This window comes from Neovison vison, chromosome 7 (genome assembly GCF_020171115.1).
Source record: "Neovison vison isolate M4711 chromosome 7, ASM_NN_V1, whole genome shotgun sequence".
Lineage (NCBI taxonomy): Eukaryota > Metazoa > Chordata > Mammalia > Carnivora > Mustelidae > Neogale > Neogale vison.
Genome location: NC_058097.1, coordinates 53,775,676 through 53,791,732, shown reverse-complemented (window position 1 = coordinate 53,791,732; position 16,057 = coordinate 53,775,676). Strand labels below are relative to the sequence as shown.

The following is a 16,057-nucleotide window of genomic DNA, read 5'->3' as shown; positions in this document are numbered from 1 at the left end:
TGGCCACTAGCGGCGTCACATGGGGCGGGGCCTGCGGGACCCGCTGCAGAAGGCTGGGAGGGTGCTGGGGCCGAGCCCCAAGCTGCCGCATGGGGGAGGGGGTTCCCAGGAGCCAGCACTGGGGTGGGTGCCCCTGCCTCCGCGCCCTCCTATTTCTGGATGATCCCGCCATCCTCTGCGGGCGAAACTGAGTCACGGCGGGGCGTGCGTGGGGAGAGGTCTAGGGGCTTTATTCACACGGGAACCTGGGAGTCCCATCCCCACCCAGGTCCAGCGCTGCACCCCACCCCCACCCCCACCCCTCCGCTGTGAGTCAGCGGCCGGCCGCGCCCCCTCGGCCCACTTCCTCCTCACCTTCCCCTGGCGGGCGGGGGGCGGTGAGAAGGATCAGGCCCTCCCCGCCCATCCCCCTCCTGTGCTGGGGAACGGAGGGTTCACCCCTTAATAACCCTTCATAAATTGGCGCAGAAGAGAGACGTTGCGGGTCTGAAGATAGCATTTAAGGGACAAAATTTGAGAGAACCTATGCTTCACCAGAGGATCCTCTTGGCGCCCCCCTCGCCCCTTCAAATTGAATAGAATGTGAAGAAGTGGAGAAATCGTTGGGGAGAGGGGGAAGAAATTGTGTCCCCATTAAGATCATCCTAAGAATTTCCATCGTGGAAGAGAACGAGGAATCAGGAAGAATCCCTTACCCTCAACCAAATTTGCCCCCTAATTTGCGGGTGACCCTCGGCGTGCATCCCTATGCAATAATGTTGGGGTAGAGGTAGATAGCGGAAGTCTAGGGTTCCGCGTTGCCCTTTTAAGCGCCCTTCACCGCCCCCCCGCCACTGTCCTGAGGTGTCCGCGGCCCCTTTAAGGCGCAGAGCATTGTGGGTGCGGGGAGTGGAATTTTGGAACGAAATGTAGCGAAGAGAAGTACAGTAGTAAGAGTAACATTGTACCCGCCGCCGGCCGAGGGGGCGCGCCGCGGACGGGACGCCGCACCCCCTTTCTGCCGCAGGGACCCCGGATCAAACCTCCAGAGGGAGGAGGTGCCTGAGGACCCGCCCCCGCCCGGTCCACGTTCCCCCCAGGAAGCCGGACTCTATGGGGCGGGACCCTGGGGGAGACTGAGCAGAATCTGGAGCCAGCCCCGAACCCCTGAACCTTGAGCCAGGGGCGCCCTGGGAGCACCCACCCGTGGGTGCGCCGCTCTCCTGCTGAGCAGCCATGAGGTGAGCCTCGAACTGTCTCCAAACCCTTCCGCTCTCAGCGCGGGCTCCCCGCCCCGCCTTTGTCCCCCCTCCCCCAGCTTGCTCCGGGCTGGAATTTGGGGACAGGACACTGGGGGCCTCTGATTTGAGGCCGAGCCCCCTTGGACCAGTTCCAAATACTGACCACCTCGCCATGACTCCTAAGGCTGGGGGTGGTGCCTGGGAGGTTCTCCTGGGAGCCCACAAATTTAGGGGCGCTCTGAGGACTCCCGGATTTCTTAAAGACTTTTTAGAGAACCTCCAAGTTGGCAGATACTCCCTGCATAGAAGCCAGGATTTACTCAGGGCTCAGACTCCCCCCAAGTCTTAACTTAGGGTCTGGGAGGGATGGGGGGATCGGTTTGGGGGTCCCTGGGACCTGGAAGAGAGATTTGAGACATAGACCTTGGTTTGCTGGGTCTCCCTTTACGTGGCGTTGGAAAAAGCCTTACCAAGTGGGACCTCGCTTCTTAACTTCGGGTACTTAACCCCCTAAATTTGGGGGGGCTCTCGTCCTCCTGTGGTGGTTGGTGCGGATGGACCCACGGAACCAGACGCAGCCTAGAGGGTCTGGTTGGTACTCCCCTCCCCCGCTGCTCCCCACCTACATTCTGCTTAAAACAAGCGGTGCCTAGGACCGAGCTCCTGCGCTCAGCGCGGTGGGCGGCTCCCCGGCCCGGGGCCAGAAGGGCGGCCCCTCGCCCCCACCTGCGCGGTCCTGGAGAGGGAGGGGGCGCGGCAGCTGGGGGAAGAGGGGCCTTTGTCTTCCTGACTCACCTGTCGAGACAGCTGGTGTGGGGGAGCGGGCAAGGAGCGCTGTGGGCCGGCTGCTTTCCCCACCACGCGCCTCCCCCTCCTCTCACCACCAACCCCCTTCCTGGCCATCGGGAGCTGTGGGGTTGGGAGAGGCGCTGTAAAGCTTCAAGGTCATAGCCCTCTCCCCCTGGGACTCAGGCTTCCAAGACAGTTCCAGCTATCTTCCCAGGAATTTAATCCTGGGGGTGGGGAGCCCAAAGGGGTTTTGTCTTACCCCTTCCTCCCTCGGAACTCCTGGGCTTACCTGAGGGCGGGGCCATTGTGGGCTGGGGGGCTGGAGTATACCCTCCCCCATTCTCCCCTCCCCCAGCCCCCCCCATAATCTCTCCCCCGGGGACTGAGCCTGACAATACTATCTCCCTTCCTCCACTCTCTCGGGGACTTCCTGCCCCCAAAGCCCCCAGCTTGAGGGGGAGGCCCCCGAGGAGGACTGGGGTTAACCCCCTGGTGACCACGTTCTCCCTCTTTCCCCTTTCGTTCTCATGCCTCTGCCCTCTGACATCAAGAGTGGCACTGCTTTTTATGACCATTAAACAGTCCCCTCCTCATGCGTTCCTCCTGATGTGAAAGTGTTGGAAAATCTGGAGCCAGGAGGCAGCCACAGACACCCTCAAGGTCTCCTGCCTATCCCCATTATAGCAACATCTCTTCAAGGCCTGCCCTGGAGAGGGGGCATTTTTCGGGAGCGAGGCTCACTTCCCTCACCCTCTTCCCAGGGGACTCTCCTCTCCCACTGCTCCCCAGCCCCGCCCCTCGCCCCCCCCCCTCGCGTTTCCGGTCCCAGGCACCGTGGAAGGCGGATGGCGGATGTCCGAGTTAGTGCTGCCTCACTCACTGTGAGACCGTAAAAGGGCAGGAGCAGTGTCTGGGCCGGCCTCCCGCCCCCCCCTCCCCCAGTCCCGGAGGCCTTGGCCCTCCCACAGGGCCCCCCTACTGCTGGATGAGGCCAAACCTCCCACCTCCTGGAGGGTGGGCAGGAATCCCACCAGGGGGTTACTTTCACCTCCTGGAGGGGTCTTCCCCGCCGATGGCCACACCCAACTTGCTGGGCTGTGCCCCCTCTTCCAGGACAGCTAGGATTCAAAAGACCCATGCCCCTGTATGAGGACACCTGGGGAAACTGAGTCTCAAAGAGAGAAAGGTCTGCCCAGGATCCCTCAGCAGTTCACAGGCAGTTTTGAGGGAGGGGAGGGGACTGGGATCCTCTGATTTCTGTCGGGTTTGGCCAGGGACAGCCTTGGGGGCAGTTGGAAGACAGGATGTTAAAATGGAAAATTACAAGATATCGTTCTTTTTCTCCCAGTTTGACAAATATTTGTTGAGTGTCTGCTGTGTGCGGGACTCAGCTGGGATTCTGGGAAGGCTGAGAAAGGGGGCAGAGGTCTGAGAGTCTCAGAGTAGAAGGGACTCAGGAAGTATTTGGGTCCATTTCTTTCCTCTTCCAGTATTGGTAATTATTGTTACCTTAAATTTTTTTTTTTTAAGAACAATAAGAGACCATTTGATCAAACATATACTCTGTGCCAGGCACTGTATTATTATGACTGTGTCCCCACACCCCACCCGCGCATGGGACAACTGAGGCACAGAGAAATTAAGTAAATCACCTATTAAACTCAGTTTGGAAGTAGGCAACTCTGGATTTGAATTTAGGGCAGTCTCCAGACTATTATGCTGTGACAGAAAAAGGAAAATAAAACTACATGTAACATGGTTTTCTCTATATGAACACTTAAGATACTGCAGATAAGCAAAAAGAACCCTTTAGCTTCCTGTTCGTTTGTGGGAAACTGAGGCTTATTCTGGAGGAGGGACAAGAGTGAAGCCACAGAAAACCAAATACCCTAGATCTGGTTCCTTACCTAGGCTTGTTGCAAAGACTTGCAGTCTGGAAGGGTTGGAGTTGTGGGGTGAATTACAAGTTTGATAGGCTAAAGAGGCTGTGGGCTAAATCCCGAGGAGGGGGAATGAAAGGGTGAGGGAAGGGCAAGCCTCTAATCTGGAAGGCTTGAGTAAACCAGAGTGACTAGGCTTGATTGCCTCCAGTGATGAGAAACCCTCTTCCTCCTGTTTTGACGGTTAGCCGCCAGAGCAGAGTCTGTGCCAAGTTCCAGGTTCTGAGCTTGGGGTTTTTCTTATCGCTCTATATCCTTACAGCAAACCCAGTGAGTTTTGGTTTCCAGGGCTGGAAACTGCAGCTCAGAGACGTGAAGCCACGTAGCAAGGGAGTAACTTGCGCCCTTTGTCATCCGCCACATGTTTGCGAGTTTTCCAGAACGTAGGGACTTCTGGGGGAGGTGTGGGTCCTGGGTTGGCTGGGAGTGACGGCTCTCTCCTGTCAAATCGAGGGGAGCCCATGGGAATCAGGCGTACCCCTGGTTCGGACCCGCTCCCTGCTTCCTGGGCTGTGGGATTTTTCCATTCAAGCTTTTGCCTGGTTTAGAGTTGTATTTTTGAACCTAAGTAATGAATTAGTGTTTTCTAGGTAATACCTGCCCCTTGGTTGAAAAAGAGAAAAGAAATAAGCAATTCAAAAGGGTAAACAGCACAAAACATCCATTTCCTCCCTCCTTTCTCAGGCAGCCCAGTGGTGGGCGGGGGCCCTCCTCTGAGGCAGCAGCGGGTAGCCTCCTGAGAAGCAACCTCTGCCTAAGTCACCTCACCTCCCCCAACAACCCCCCACCTGCGTGCAGATGTATTTATATCCCCTCACCTTTTTTTTTAAACCTCTTATCCACACCAGTTTCTACCTCGCCTCTTAAAAAATTCAGCTTAGCTGTTCCCGCATCTTTTTTTTTTTTTTAAGATTATTTATTTATTTATTTGACAGAGAGAGAGAGAGAGAGAGAGAGAGATCACAAATAGGCAGAGAGAGAGAGAGGGGAGGAAGCAGGCTCCCTGCCTAGCAGAGAGCCCGATTCGGGACTCAATCCCAAGACCCTGAGATCATGACCTGAGCCGAAGGCAGAGGCTTAACCCACTGAGCCACCCAGGCGCCCCTGTTCCCTCATCTTTAAATGAGGTTAAGAACTTGGGTAGACCAGGGTTCAGATTTGAGCCCCTCTTCATTCTTGCTGGATGACATGGGACAAGCGTCTTCACCTCTCTGTGCCCACGGCTGCTCCTCTGTGAAAAGGGTGAGCATCAGAGCCCACGCCGTGAGGTCACGGGCAGAGGGGGGCCCGGAGCCTAAAGCAGTGTCTGGGACGCAAAGCTAACCCATAAACGTCAGCGCCTTCGTGGAGAGTTTTTCCTTTTAACCATGAACAACTAAGTGGCGAAGGCGTATCTGCTGTGTGCCGGGCAGCCTTCTGGTTTGTGGGGACATAGCTGGGAACAGAAAGAAAAGCAGTCTCTGCCCTGACAGTTTGGTAGGGGAAACAGGGATCCGATGGGCAGGATCCCTCCTGTGACTTATGGACCAGGACCAGAAGGAGGGGTTTTTCCAGATAGAGTAGTCAGGGAGGGCTTCTCAGAAGAGGTAGCATGTAAGTGGAGACCTGAAGGAGGTGAGAATACAGGTTGAGGAAGAAAAATGCACAGGCCTGAGGGGGTAATCTGTCTGGCAGTGCTGAAGAAGTAGCATGGAGGCCAGTGGGGCTGGAACAGAGAGGACTGTGGGGCTGGAACAGCAAGCTTGAGGGAGGGAAGGGATGAGATCAGAGATCACACAGCTCACGCAGACCACAGAGAGAACTTGGCTTTTATTCTGCGGGGAGCCACGGGAGCTTTCCGAGAAGAGGAGGGACACGGTCTGACTTGTGTTCTAACAGGCTCCTTGTACTGTAATGGGGACACTGTGGCCTGGAGAGGGGCAGGACTAGCCTGGGGTCACTCAGCAGACGCCCAGTTCTCCAGCCAGGCCAGACACTCAGCAGGGCAAGTGTGCTTGGGAGAGCAAAGTGCAGCCAGGGTGGGGTAGCAACTCCAGCCCCGGGCTCCTGGCCAGAGTCTGCCCTGGGTGTGGGTGGCAGGTGTGGGTGAGGTCCTAACCTTGCCCTGCCAGGGGCACTGGGAGCCAGAAACAGTCCCTGCGGCTACACTTGTCTGGAAACAGCACCTGAAATTGGGGTAGGGCCCGCGCAGTCTCTGGCGGTTAAGACTGGGGACCTGAGAGCCAGGTGGCCCGGGTTCAAATGCTCACTCTGCTGCTTACCAGCTGTGTGATCCTGGCCAAGTCACTTGACCTCTCTGGGCCTCCAGTTACAGTCCTCACTTGCAAAACAAAGATGAAATAGGGCCCAGCTTGGAGGCCTGCAGTGAGAATAAAATGAGTGTCTCTGGAAAGGACTTAGAGCGCCGCCTGACTAGCCCAGTAAGAGGGAGGTGCATCAATTGTATAAACTTAGGGGGAGAAACAGGGCGGGGGGGGGGGGGCGGGAGCGGGGGGCGGTGCTCAGCTTCCTGGCCTAGGAACCAGGAGCTGGGTCTGCCAAGGGGCTTTTCCTGTCCTGCCTTTAACAAGGCTAGCGTCACACCCCAGCCCCCAGCGCCGGTGGAGACAGAGCCACTGCCTGTGCCGGGTATAATTTATCTCCCCGGAAACCCCTGACCACCAACTTCCTCTTTTCAGGAAAAAGTCTGCGGGGGGTGGGGTGGGGTGGGGACTAGTGCTTCCCCCTGGTCTGTGTGTGACCTTGGGCAAGTCACTTCCCATCTGGAAGCCTGAGTTTCCTCATTGGGGGAGGGGGCTTGGAACCAGCCCAGAAGGACTGGTGGGGGCTCCCCGGCGGGTTGTGTTCTGGGTGCCCTGAAAGGGATGCTGACAGTTACTAAGCACTCGGTACGTGCCAGGCACTGTGCCAAGAGCTTTCTGTACCCAGACTCCACTTTTCCCTCCCACTGCCCTGCGAATCGGCTGGAAGACCCCCACTTTGCTGGCCGGGAAGAAGAGTTACCTGGGTGGGAGGGTGGATTCCCTGAGTCACATGGAGTAGGCCTCTCAGTGAGGATTTGAACCCAGGTCTGTCGATGTGAGATCCTAAACTCTGAACCAGTTTCCTGACCCTTCCCCGCCAAGCCTGAGTCAGATGACGCTTTCTCCAGGAAGGCCTCCCTGACCCCAGGCCAGGGCAGGTGCTCCTTCTGGGCACCCCAGCCCTGGCCTTGGGTTGGCACCATCTGGGGACAGGAGCGTCTCCTGCCCTGGAGGGCGGGGCCGGGGCTGTCTGGATCATTGCCCAAGACCTCGGCTTGACAGAGCAGGGAGTGTCTGCTGATGGCCGCTGGTGCCCCGGGGGGAGCCGGATGGATGGGGCGGAAGAGCCTGGGATCTAGCATCCATGCCCAGCGTCCTGCAGACCTCACCCTTCCCCTCCCGGAGCCTTGGCTTCCTCTTCTGACCTGAGCAGGGAGTGGGGGCTGGGAACGGGTCAAGCACCCTGGCAGAGACAGGGAAACCGAGTCTGAGAGCACCAGGCGAGTCCCCAGTGCTGCCCTGAGCTCCTGCTGGGTCCCCACTGTCCCACTTCTGAGTCCCCTCATCCAGCTAGCTCACCTGTGCTCCTCTGCATCCGTCTGTCCATCTCCCCACTCTGTCTTCCTCCATCTGTCTGTCTGTCTGACTCCCTTCCGTGCTTGTCAGTCTCTCCAGGCCCTGCCTTTCCGATTTGTTCCCGGTCTGTCTGTCTGTCTCTGTCTGTCCCTTCTCCCCTCTCTCCCCACATCCATTTGTTCATATGTTTGTCTCTTCCCGTCTGTCTGTCTGACGCTTCCTCTCCCTCATGTTCCCAGTTCGCTTGTGTCTCTGTCTCCCTTCCAGTCTGCCCCTGTCCGACCTGTCAGCTTCTCTCTCCCAGGTTCTGCTTGGTCTCCCCATCCGCCTGTCTCTGACCTTCTCCCCTCTCAGGGTGCCTGTCTCCCCCCTCACATGCCGGGAAGCCCTGAGTGTCCCTGGGAGACCCAGATGCAGGTGATGAGCCCCTTGGAGGGTGGGGGCCGTGCTCCCCTCTGCTAACCTGACCTTGGCCCTGCTCCTCTCCCCTCAGTGAGACGGTTATCTGCTCCAGCTGGGCCACTGTCATGCTTTACGATGACAGCAACAAGCGATGGCTGCCGGCAGGCACGGGCCCCCAGGCTTTCAGCCGCGTCCAGATCTACCACAACCCCACAGCCAATTCCTTCCGGGTGGTTGGCTGGAAGATGCAGCCGGAACAGCAGGTGAAGACTCTGCCCCCCTCTCCCTCTCCCTCTCCCTCTGTGGCCCCCGGCCCCCACCCCTGCAACCCTGCATCCTCACCCATCTTTCCCCTCCTGCCAAGGTGGTCATCAACTGTGCCATCGTCCGGGGTATCAAGTATAACCAGGCCACCCCCAGCTTCCACCAGTGGCGTGACGCCCGCCAGGTCTGGGGCCTCAACTTCGGGAGCAAGGAGGATGCAGCACAGTTCGCGGCAGCCATGGCCAGTGCCCTAGAGGCATTGGAAGGTGAGTGGGGGGGAGCTCCAGAGCCCTGCCTGGGGGCTGCCACTTTACCACCCCCAAATCACCCCTTGTTCTCTTTAATTGCTTCTGCACTGCTCCCCTGGAGAAATCCAGTGAGAACTTTGTCAAGGCTCCTGTGTGCCCCTCGTGCACCCGGCATAAAATGCACGATTCCTGAAGGGATGTGTCTACACACACACACACACACACACACACACACACACACACACACACACTCCCAGGGGCCCACCTCCCCAATCCAGATCTGAATCCAGATCCTTCCAGCTCCCGGAAGGCCCCTGCGCCCTTTCACTAGGTCGCTGTTGTAGTGATGGGTCATGGGTTAGTTTTCTGGCCTCACTCTTGAGAAAGAGATCATCAGTGTTGGGATTTCTTAAATGTGAGCACGCATAGGCATTCTGGTTCGGTTGGGCCCCAGGTGCGGCCCAAGCCTCTGCATCTGTAACCCGGGCCCTGGTCATAAGGCTGTCCGTCCAGACTCCGAAGGGCGAGGCTTTAGGAGACCGTGGGGCATCCAGGGTCTTGGAGGGGGGCTGCTGTCCGACTTCTCATCCCCCCAATGGCAGAGTCATTTGCTTTTTGGGGCAAGCTCCTCGCCAGTGGGGAAGGGCTTGCTCAGCTGGGAGTACGGAAGGGTAGGGTGGGTGGTTCAGGTTGTGGGGGGAGGAAGACACTCCCAACCTTTCGAGCATTCTTGGGCTGGGGTCTGAGTGGTGGAGACAGTGCTTAAGACCCCTGATGCTAGAGATCAGCCTGAATTGGTCTTGTTCATGCAAGCTCTGGTCTGCAAGGCGTGCGGCGGGTGACTGTGGGCTTCTGCTGGGAGTCATCACAGCACCAGCCTCATTTCTGCACAGACAAGGGAGGTTAGTGCCCTCCTTCATCCCACACCCAGGCCTGACCTGTGTCCCACACTGCAGCCCCAGGGTCAGGGTCCTGGAGGAAGGAGGAAGCGAGCGCCTCTGGGAGGGATTCCTGGGAGAGCTGAGGGACAGTGTCACAGGGTGAGGCAGCGTTCTGGGGTTGACTCACCATGCTTTTCTACTCTTGCCTTCCAGGAGGGGGGCCCCCGCCACCCCCACCACCTGCGGCACCTTCCACCTGGTCTGTCCAGAACGGTCCCACCCCAGAGGAGGTGGAGCAGCAGAAAAGGTGGGGCCGGCCCCTGGGTGGAGAACCGTACCAGCACCCGCGTTCTAGGATATTCCAGAACCCCCGGCTCCCAGAGTGGAGAACGCTCCAGCGTTCACTTTCCACAATGTTCCTACTGCTCCCTGGGGAGCTAGAAATGAAGGGCTTTCAGAAAACCCCACCTCCAGGAGTCTGAGAAACTCCCCTACTCAGAGTTGCAGAGCCTTCTGACCCCCTCAAGCCCTGGTTTCCCACATACCCCGAGTCCAAAAGTTGGTTGTTTAAAAGATCTGGGGCATTTTGTAATTCCCATGTTCCTGACCGTCTAATGACTGGAATGGTCACATCTGGGTTCCACCCTGTCCCTGCCCTTCCCCCCATCTCTTTCCTGGGACCCTGGGGGAGGAAGGCAAGGGAGGGGATTGGCAGTCCGCCTCCCTGGAGACCTGGGAGAGAAGCTGGGAGGTTGCTGGTTATCCTTGGAGCCTTGAGTGATGGCTGTTCCGTCACCCCTTCTCAGGCAGCAGCCGGGCCCACCAGAGCACATGGAGCGCCGAGTCTCCAATGCAGGTGATGATTGCTCAGTGGCCTTGGGGGGGATGGAGGGGGATGGGGAGGGGACGGGGACCCGGGGTTGGGGGGGCTCCCTGAGGAGGGGTGCGCCAGCTGGATAATGAGGAGTAAGGCTCCTTTCTTAACATCCTCCTTTTCTGTGTTTCTTCCAGGAGGCCCACCTGCTCCTCCAGCTGGGGGACCACCCCCACCGCCAGGACCTCCTCCTCCTCCTGGTCCCCCCCCACCCCCTGGTGCCCCCTCAGGGGTCTCGGCCCCAGGGCATGGAGCAGGGGGAGGCCCGCCTCCTGCACCCCCTCTCCCCACAGCACAAGGCCCCAGTGGTGGGGGAACAGGGGCCCCCGGCCTTGCGGCAGCCATCGCTGGAGCCAAACTCAGGAAAGTCAGCAAGGTGAGGGGGCCACGCCGGGCAGGATGTGGGGTGACGGCTCTGATGGAATAATGGGATGAGGCCAGAGTTGCTGGGGATGGGGTACATCACAGGAGGGCTGGAGGGGGCCAAGAAGCCCACCCATAAAGTCCCCTCCTCTTTGTAATTTCTCCAGCAGGAGGAGGCCTCAGGGGGGCCCTCAGCCCCCAAAACAGAGAGCACTCGGAGCACGGGTGGGGGGCTCATGGAAGAGATGAACGCCATGCTGGCCCGGAGGTGAGCCTGAGCCTGGAGCCATCAGTGCCTTGGAAAGCTATGGAGAGAAACCCCTCAGACCCGCAGTTAGCACCTGGAGATTCCAGTTCAGTAGGGCGAGGTCGGGGGAGGGCTCAGATTCCGGCTTGGTCTGTTTCTTTGGGTGAAAGTTCCCTCTTTGACAGGCAGATTTGGGTGTAATGCTGGAGATTCCATTCTCCTGAGATGGCTGAGGTTTGGAACCACCGAGTTCCTCCAGGATTGCCTCCAGAATGTTCTGAAACCCAGAATTCTAGGACCTCAGGAGGTCTCCCCTTAGGAGAGCCTGCCTCAGAATCTTGGAAACTCCGAACCCCAGAATCCCAGCTGCCTGAGACAGAGACTTCCACCCTTAGAAATCTGTGATTCCTAAATGCAAGAATCGTAAACCCTAGTTGGAGAGCGGCACTCTTCGGTGACTTCTAAAACTCCAGTTTCCTTAGCCTTGGAGAATTCCAGAACTCTACACCTTAGACTCCACCTTTCTAGAACCCTGGTAAGAATTACTGAGTGGCTGAGGGAGGGCTGAAGTCATCTGTTTTTGCCTGTCCCTCCTGCAGAAGGAAAGCCACACAAGTTGGGGAGAAACCCCCCAAGGATGAATCCGCTAATGTGAGTTAGGGGCTCTTCCTGCCATCCGCACCTTAGGCCATACCATTTGGGCAGGGCGACTGGGGAGGGCCGGGGGTGCGCTAGGAATGGGCGGGGTTTGAAGCAGGAGGAGGAGAATGAGCCCTCCGTCTCATGACAGTTTTATTTCCCACCAGCAGGAGGAGCCAGAGGCCAGAGTCCCAGCCCAGAGCGGTGAGTGAGCCAGTCTACCCCTGCAGAAACTATGAGTCTCAGGGTGCCCTATTCTCACAGGGAATGCCCCCTGATGGGGGGAGTCTGTGCAAACAGCGATGGGAATTCGAGTCTCCTAAGAAGGTTCTTGGAATAGGGACTGATGGGGCTGGGGGGAAAGATGCAGGCGGGGCATTCCTTGTCCCTGATCTTCCTGATTCGTCGCCTTTCCCCCAGAACCTGTGCGGAGACCTTGGGAGAAGAACAGCACAACCTTGCCGAGGTGGGCCATCCATGCTGGGGCCCCACCCCCCTATAAATAGGAGGGATTTGCAAAATTTGTGTACCTTTCCTTGTAGGAAGGAGCACAATGGGACCCCCGGACCGGGAAGCAGGAGATCCTGACCCCTCTCTCTAATCTCATTTTTGTTCCAAATCACACCGACTCTCCTAGGATGAAGTCCTCTTCTTCTGTGACCGCTTCTGAGGCCCATCCCTCTACACCCAGCTCCAGTGATGAGTCAGACCTGGAGAGAGTGAAACAGGTAGCTTGGGGAGGGGCCCCGAGGTGAAGTTTGGGGGCCAGAAAGGAGCCATAGGAAGAAAGGAGATCTGGGTCCAAACTCTTAACACCAACCTGCCCTGGGATTCTATGAAAAGGCCTCAGAAACCTGAGTTTTCCCACCTGAGAAAGGGAGAGATTGAATCAGAGCAGGGAGGACTCACAGACCATAACTCCTTTTCCTGTGCTGGGGACAGACCTTACTGATCTACTACTGCACTCATTCCGGATGAGCACCCAGAGTCCTTTCCAGCACACTAGACCCAGACAGCCAGCACCAACTGGAACTGGCAGGAGACTGGATTGTATTTCCCAGCCCTGGTACTGGATGCTCTCCAGTCCTTTTCAACTGGCTTCAAGGATCCAGAATTTCCCCCTAGAATTTTCTAGTTACTCTGTGGCCTTCTCAGTGATGTCACTGTTTGTGTTTGGTGTGTGTGTGTGGGGGGGGGATCTTGAACCTTCTACCTCTGGCCCTTTGGTCATTAAGACGGGACAGCTTCATTTCTGCAGTCCAGGAGCCCTTTCTGATTGGTTATACCCCATTATTTCCAGGAGCTTCTGGAAGAGGTGAGGAAGGAACTACAGAAAGTAAAAGAGGAAATCATTGAAGGTGAGGTTGTTTTTTATTTTAAGCATATATTTTGGAGGCATTGCGCCTCCTGGAAGGGCCCAGTGTTGGAAGGGAAGAAGGAAGAGGCTCTGCCCCTGATCTCTGGCCCTTGTTTCCTTCCAGCGTTTGTCCAGGAGCTGAGGAAGCGGGGATCTCCCTGACCACAGGGCCCCAGAAGATCCCATATCTCCTTTCTGCACACCGGCCTGTTACCCCGCTTTCCCTGCCTCAACTTGACTTGGAATTGGCTGAAGACTACAAAGGAACGCATCTTCCCCACTCCCCTTCCTACTTGGAAAATTCCAAAGGGGTGTGGCTTCCTTGGTTTCCCCCCCATGCCCACACCCATACTGGCTGCTGATTGGCTGGGGAGGCCCCCGCCCTTTGCTCCCTTTGGTCCTTCCCCTCCGCCATCCCCTTGGGGCTGGTTCCTCTGTTGGGGATGTACCAATTAACCCCACAGTAAGGGGGAAGGAAAGAGGGAATTTCACATTCCCTTGTTCTAGATTCACTTTAACGCTTAATGCCTTCGAATTTTTGTTTTTTTAAGAAAAAAAAGTATATATATATATATTTAGGTTGGGGGGAAGGGAAAATTTGTTTCTCTTTGGTTTTGATAAAATTGGGGTGTGGGGAATTTTTTTTTAAATGCTATACCCCAGGCTTGTCCCATTTGGGGCAGATATATAAGTGGGGGGATGTCCTACCAGGCTGGGGGCACCTCCCCTACCCTCACCCCAGGGAGCTCCCTTCCCTTTGGCTCCTTCCCCTTTTCTATGAGGAATTAAGATGCTATAACTTTTTGGAACCTCAGTTTTTTGGTTTTTTATTTGGGTAGGTTTTGGGGTCCAGGCCATTTTTACCCCCTGGGGAAAATAAGATGAGGGAGAAAGGAAAAGGGGAGGAAACTTCTCCTCTCCCACCTTTAGCTTCTTGAAAATGGACCCCAACGGAATAAATCTGCCAGTTTTTTATAAATGTGAAGATTGCTGGATTGATTCAAAGGGCTGCTCTGATGAGGATGGGGGCTGCCCCTCCCACAGTAATCCACCTTCCCCTCCTTTTCCTCCTTCCCACCCTGTACCTGTTCCAGTTCCCAGATCTACCACCCTGAGAAAGCTAAGGACAGTCCCTCGCTGTGTGGCATTGGGCAAGTCCTTTTGCTACCCCTAGGCCTCAGTTTCCTCATCTGGGAAACAGCTTATAGGATGACTCTGCCCAGTTCCCTCTGGGAATCCTCCCAGCCTCTCTGCTGAAACCAGTGAGCCTTGTACCCATTTTGCAGATCTACGCCATGCTTCTCAGACACATTCTTACAGATGACTTCTTTTCCCCAGAGTGCCTTTAATTGTGAAACTTACAGTTTTAAAAAATCAGAATTCAGAAATGACAGCGCTCATACACACCCCCTTTGGTGGTTCAGTGGGTTGGCAGGTCATAGGTTGGGTAGCTAACCTTGCCTGGTTGGAATTTTCCATTTGGATGGGGGTGGGGAACTTCAGGACTGTGGGGCAGGTTGTCCCACTGGAGGAAGCCTTTGTAGGAAGGAAGGTGAGGGTGAGCTGGGCGATCGGTCTGAAGGCAAGAAGGAAGAAGGAATCCCTGAGTACTCAAGAGCAGGTTTGGATGGGAGATGGGGTGTGACAGGTGCCCCATGAGGTATGGGAACAGGTGGGGGATTCCTATGAGGGGCCAGCAGAGGACAGTGGACAAGGACAACAGTAGGTCCAGAACTTGAGACCGGTAAACAAAGCTAAGACCAAAACACAGAATGGTTCATCCCTAGGCACCACCAATTTTTCTACCCCAGAGGACCAACTCCAGTGGGACAGACCACAGAAGGTTGAGGTGGGAATGGGGGTGGAGGGGGGTCCTGCACAGCTCCGTGTGTTATGGCACAGACTAAAGGGAGGGGGTATCTGTTGGGATGACCACTTGAGGTACCAATGGATGGTGGTACAGTCCATAGGGGGGACTCAACCTAAGACAGTCCCAAGATGGATCCTTGTCTGCCCCCTCCAAGTGAGGTAGATGGAAAATGAAGGGGTCTGCAAGTCGCTTGGGAGTTTGCATTTTCCTTACAATGGTCTTTGCCAATGAAGAAGGGGGAGAGGGTGTTCTGGTGTAATGGATGGGGGGCGGGAAGCCACTCACATGAGTGGAAGTATGAGTGACAGAATGAGTTAGCTAGGTCCATGTGTCCTGCTGGCCCATCTAGTAGTGGGTGGGTGGGATCCAGTGGAAGACAATGTCTTTTCATGACACAGTGCTGAATCAGTGGACTGGGAAGGCAGGGGTACTGCTGGAACTTTACACCCACTAGTGGGTGAAGTCCCTGTGGAAAGTACTACCGAGCAGGTTAGTCGGGACGTGACCAAAAAGCCCGGTGGCCCCAGCCCCCCTCCAGCCTCCCTTATGCCCCTAAAAGGACTGGGTGGTATTAGCTGGGCCGGTTCAGGAAGGGACAGTGTGGACAGGAAGGGGTCAGGTCGGAGACATCACAGCCACATCGAAGACCAAGGTCCCGCACGCGGACCCTATTCCTTGGGCGGTGCCTCGGGCGCGGCCGGGGGGTCCCGGGTGCAGAGCTGGGCGCGCACCTCCTGCATCTGCGCCCGCAGCTCGTCCACGGCGCTCTGCAGCGGCGTCGCCTGCACGCGATCCTGCAGGGCCTCCAGCGCTAGCGCCAGGTGGTCCACCTCGTCCCGCATCGTGCTCCAGGCGGCGTGCCGGTCCGTCTCCTTACGCCGCTGCTGCGCCTGGTGGCGCCAGTACTCCAGCACCAGGCAGCCGCAGGCCACCATGAAGATGGTGGCCTCGCCCAGCAGCTCGGCGCCCAGCTCCGCGGCCGCGTTCTCGTTCAGCGGCTTGACGGCTTGCATACTGAAGCCCATGAGGCGCATCTTGGTGCGCATCTCCGCCCAGTGGTACACTGCGGAGGAAGAGGGGTAAGGGATCTTTGGCGCGGGAGCCGCGACAATCCCCGCCCCTCGACGCCTCGGTGTCCAGGCCGGAGCAATGGGCACACGGCAGCCAGAATCGCCGGCGTTAGGGAGTAGGCGCCTTCAAGAGGACCGGCTTGGGGGCGGAGGCCGTCATCTGGCCCGGGGTGGCCCGGAGGGCATCTTTTGAAAGCGTCTAGAAGATTCTGGCGAGCAGCCAGGCATGAAAATTGCTGCTCTGTAGGGGAGGTCCTGAGTGGGGGCCGCACCTCGGGGGTCGGGGTGGGGGGT

General features: G+C 57.1%; 2 protein-coding genes across 4 annotated transcripts; one reads left to right on the top strand and one right to left on the bottom strand.

Annotated features, from left to right (window-relative positions):
* Nucleotides 1–883: 883 nt before the first annotated feature.
* LOC122911938 (vasodilator stimulated phosphoprotein) lies at nt 884–13,802 on the top strand. Of its 3 annotated transcripts, none has more exons than XM_044257101.1 (13): nt 884–1,220; nt 8,042–8,213; nt 8,315–8,480; nt 9,557–9,650; nt 10,150–10,199; nt 10,355–10,593; nt 10,751–10,848; nt 11,427–11,478; nt 11,634–11,670; nt 11,887–11,932; nt 12,104–12,194; nt 12,767–12,824; nt 12,948–13,802. In XM_044257101.1, the coding sequence occupies exons 1-13, from the start codon at nt 1,216–1,218 to the stop codon at nt 12,983–12,985; spliced, it is 1,146 nt and encodes a 381-aa protein (XP_044113036.1). In that variant the 5' UTR covers nt 884–1,215; the 3' UTR covers nt 12,986–13,802. The 3 variants fall into 3 exon arrangements, with proteins under 3 accessions (XP_044113036.1, XP_044113037.1, XP_044113035.1); XM_044257102.1 differs by having other exon boundaries at nt 885–1,220; nt 10,748–10,848; nt 11,637–11,670; XM_044257100.1 differs by having other exon boundaries at nt 886–1,220; nt 10,748–10,848.
* Nucleotides 13,803–15,245: 1,443 nt separating this feature from the next.
* LOC122913365 (optic atrophy 3 protein homolog) lies at nt 15,246–15,748 on the bottom strand. The gene is given in 2 exon segments (XM_044260114.1): nt 15,246–15,268; nt 15,361–15,748. Coding segments are annotated over 2 exon segments (402 nt in total). The 5' UTR covers nt 15,740–15,748.
* Nucleotides 15,749–16,057: the final 309 nt, after the last annotated feature.

What these genes read in the sequence shown, in the direction of transcription:
- LOC122911938 (XM_044257100.1), top strand. An exon ending in GAGGTGGAGCAGCAGAAAAG is followed by an intron (nt 9,651 to 10,149) that starts GTGGGGCCGGCC and finishes ACCCCTTCTCAG; the next exon opens with GCAGCAGCCGGGCCCACCAG. An exon ending in ACCTGGAGAGAGTGAAACAG is followed by an intron (nt 12,195 to 12,766) that starts GTAGCTTGGGGA and finishes CATTATTTCCAG; the next exon opens with GAGCTTCTGGAAGAGGTGAG.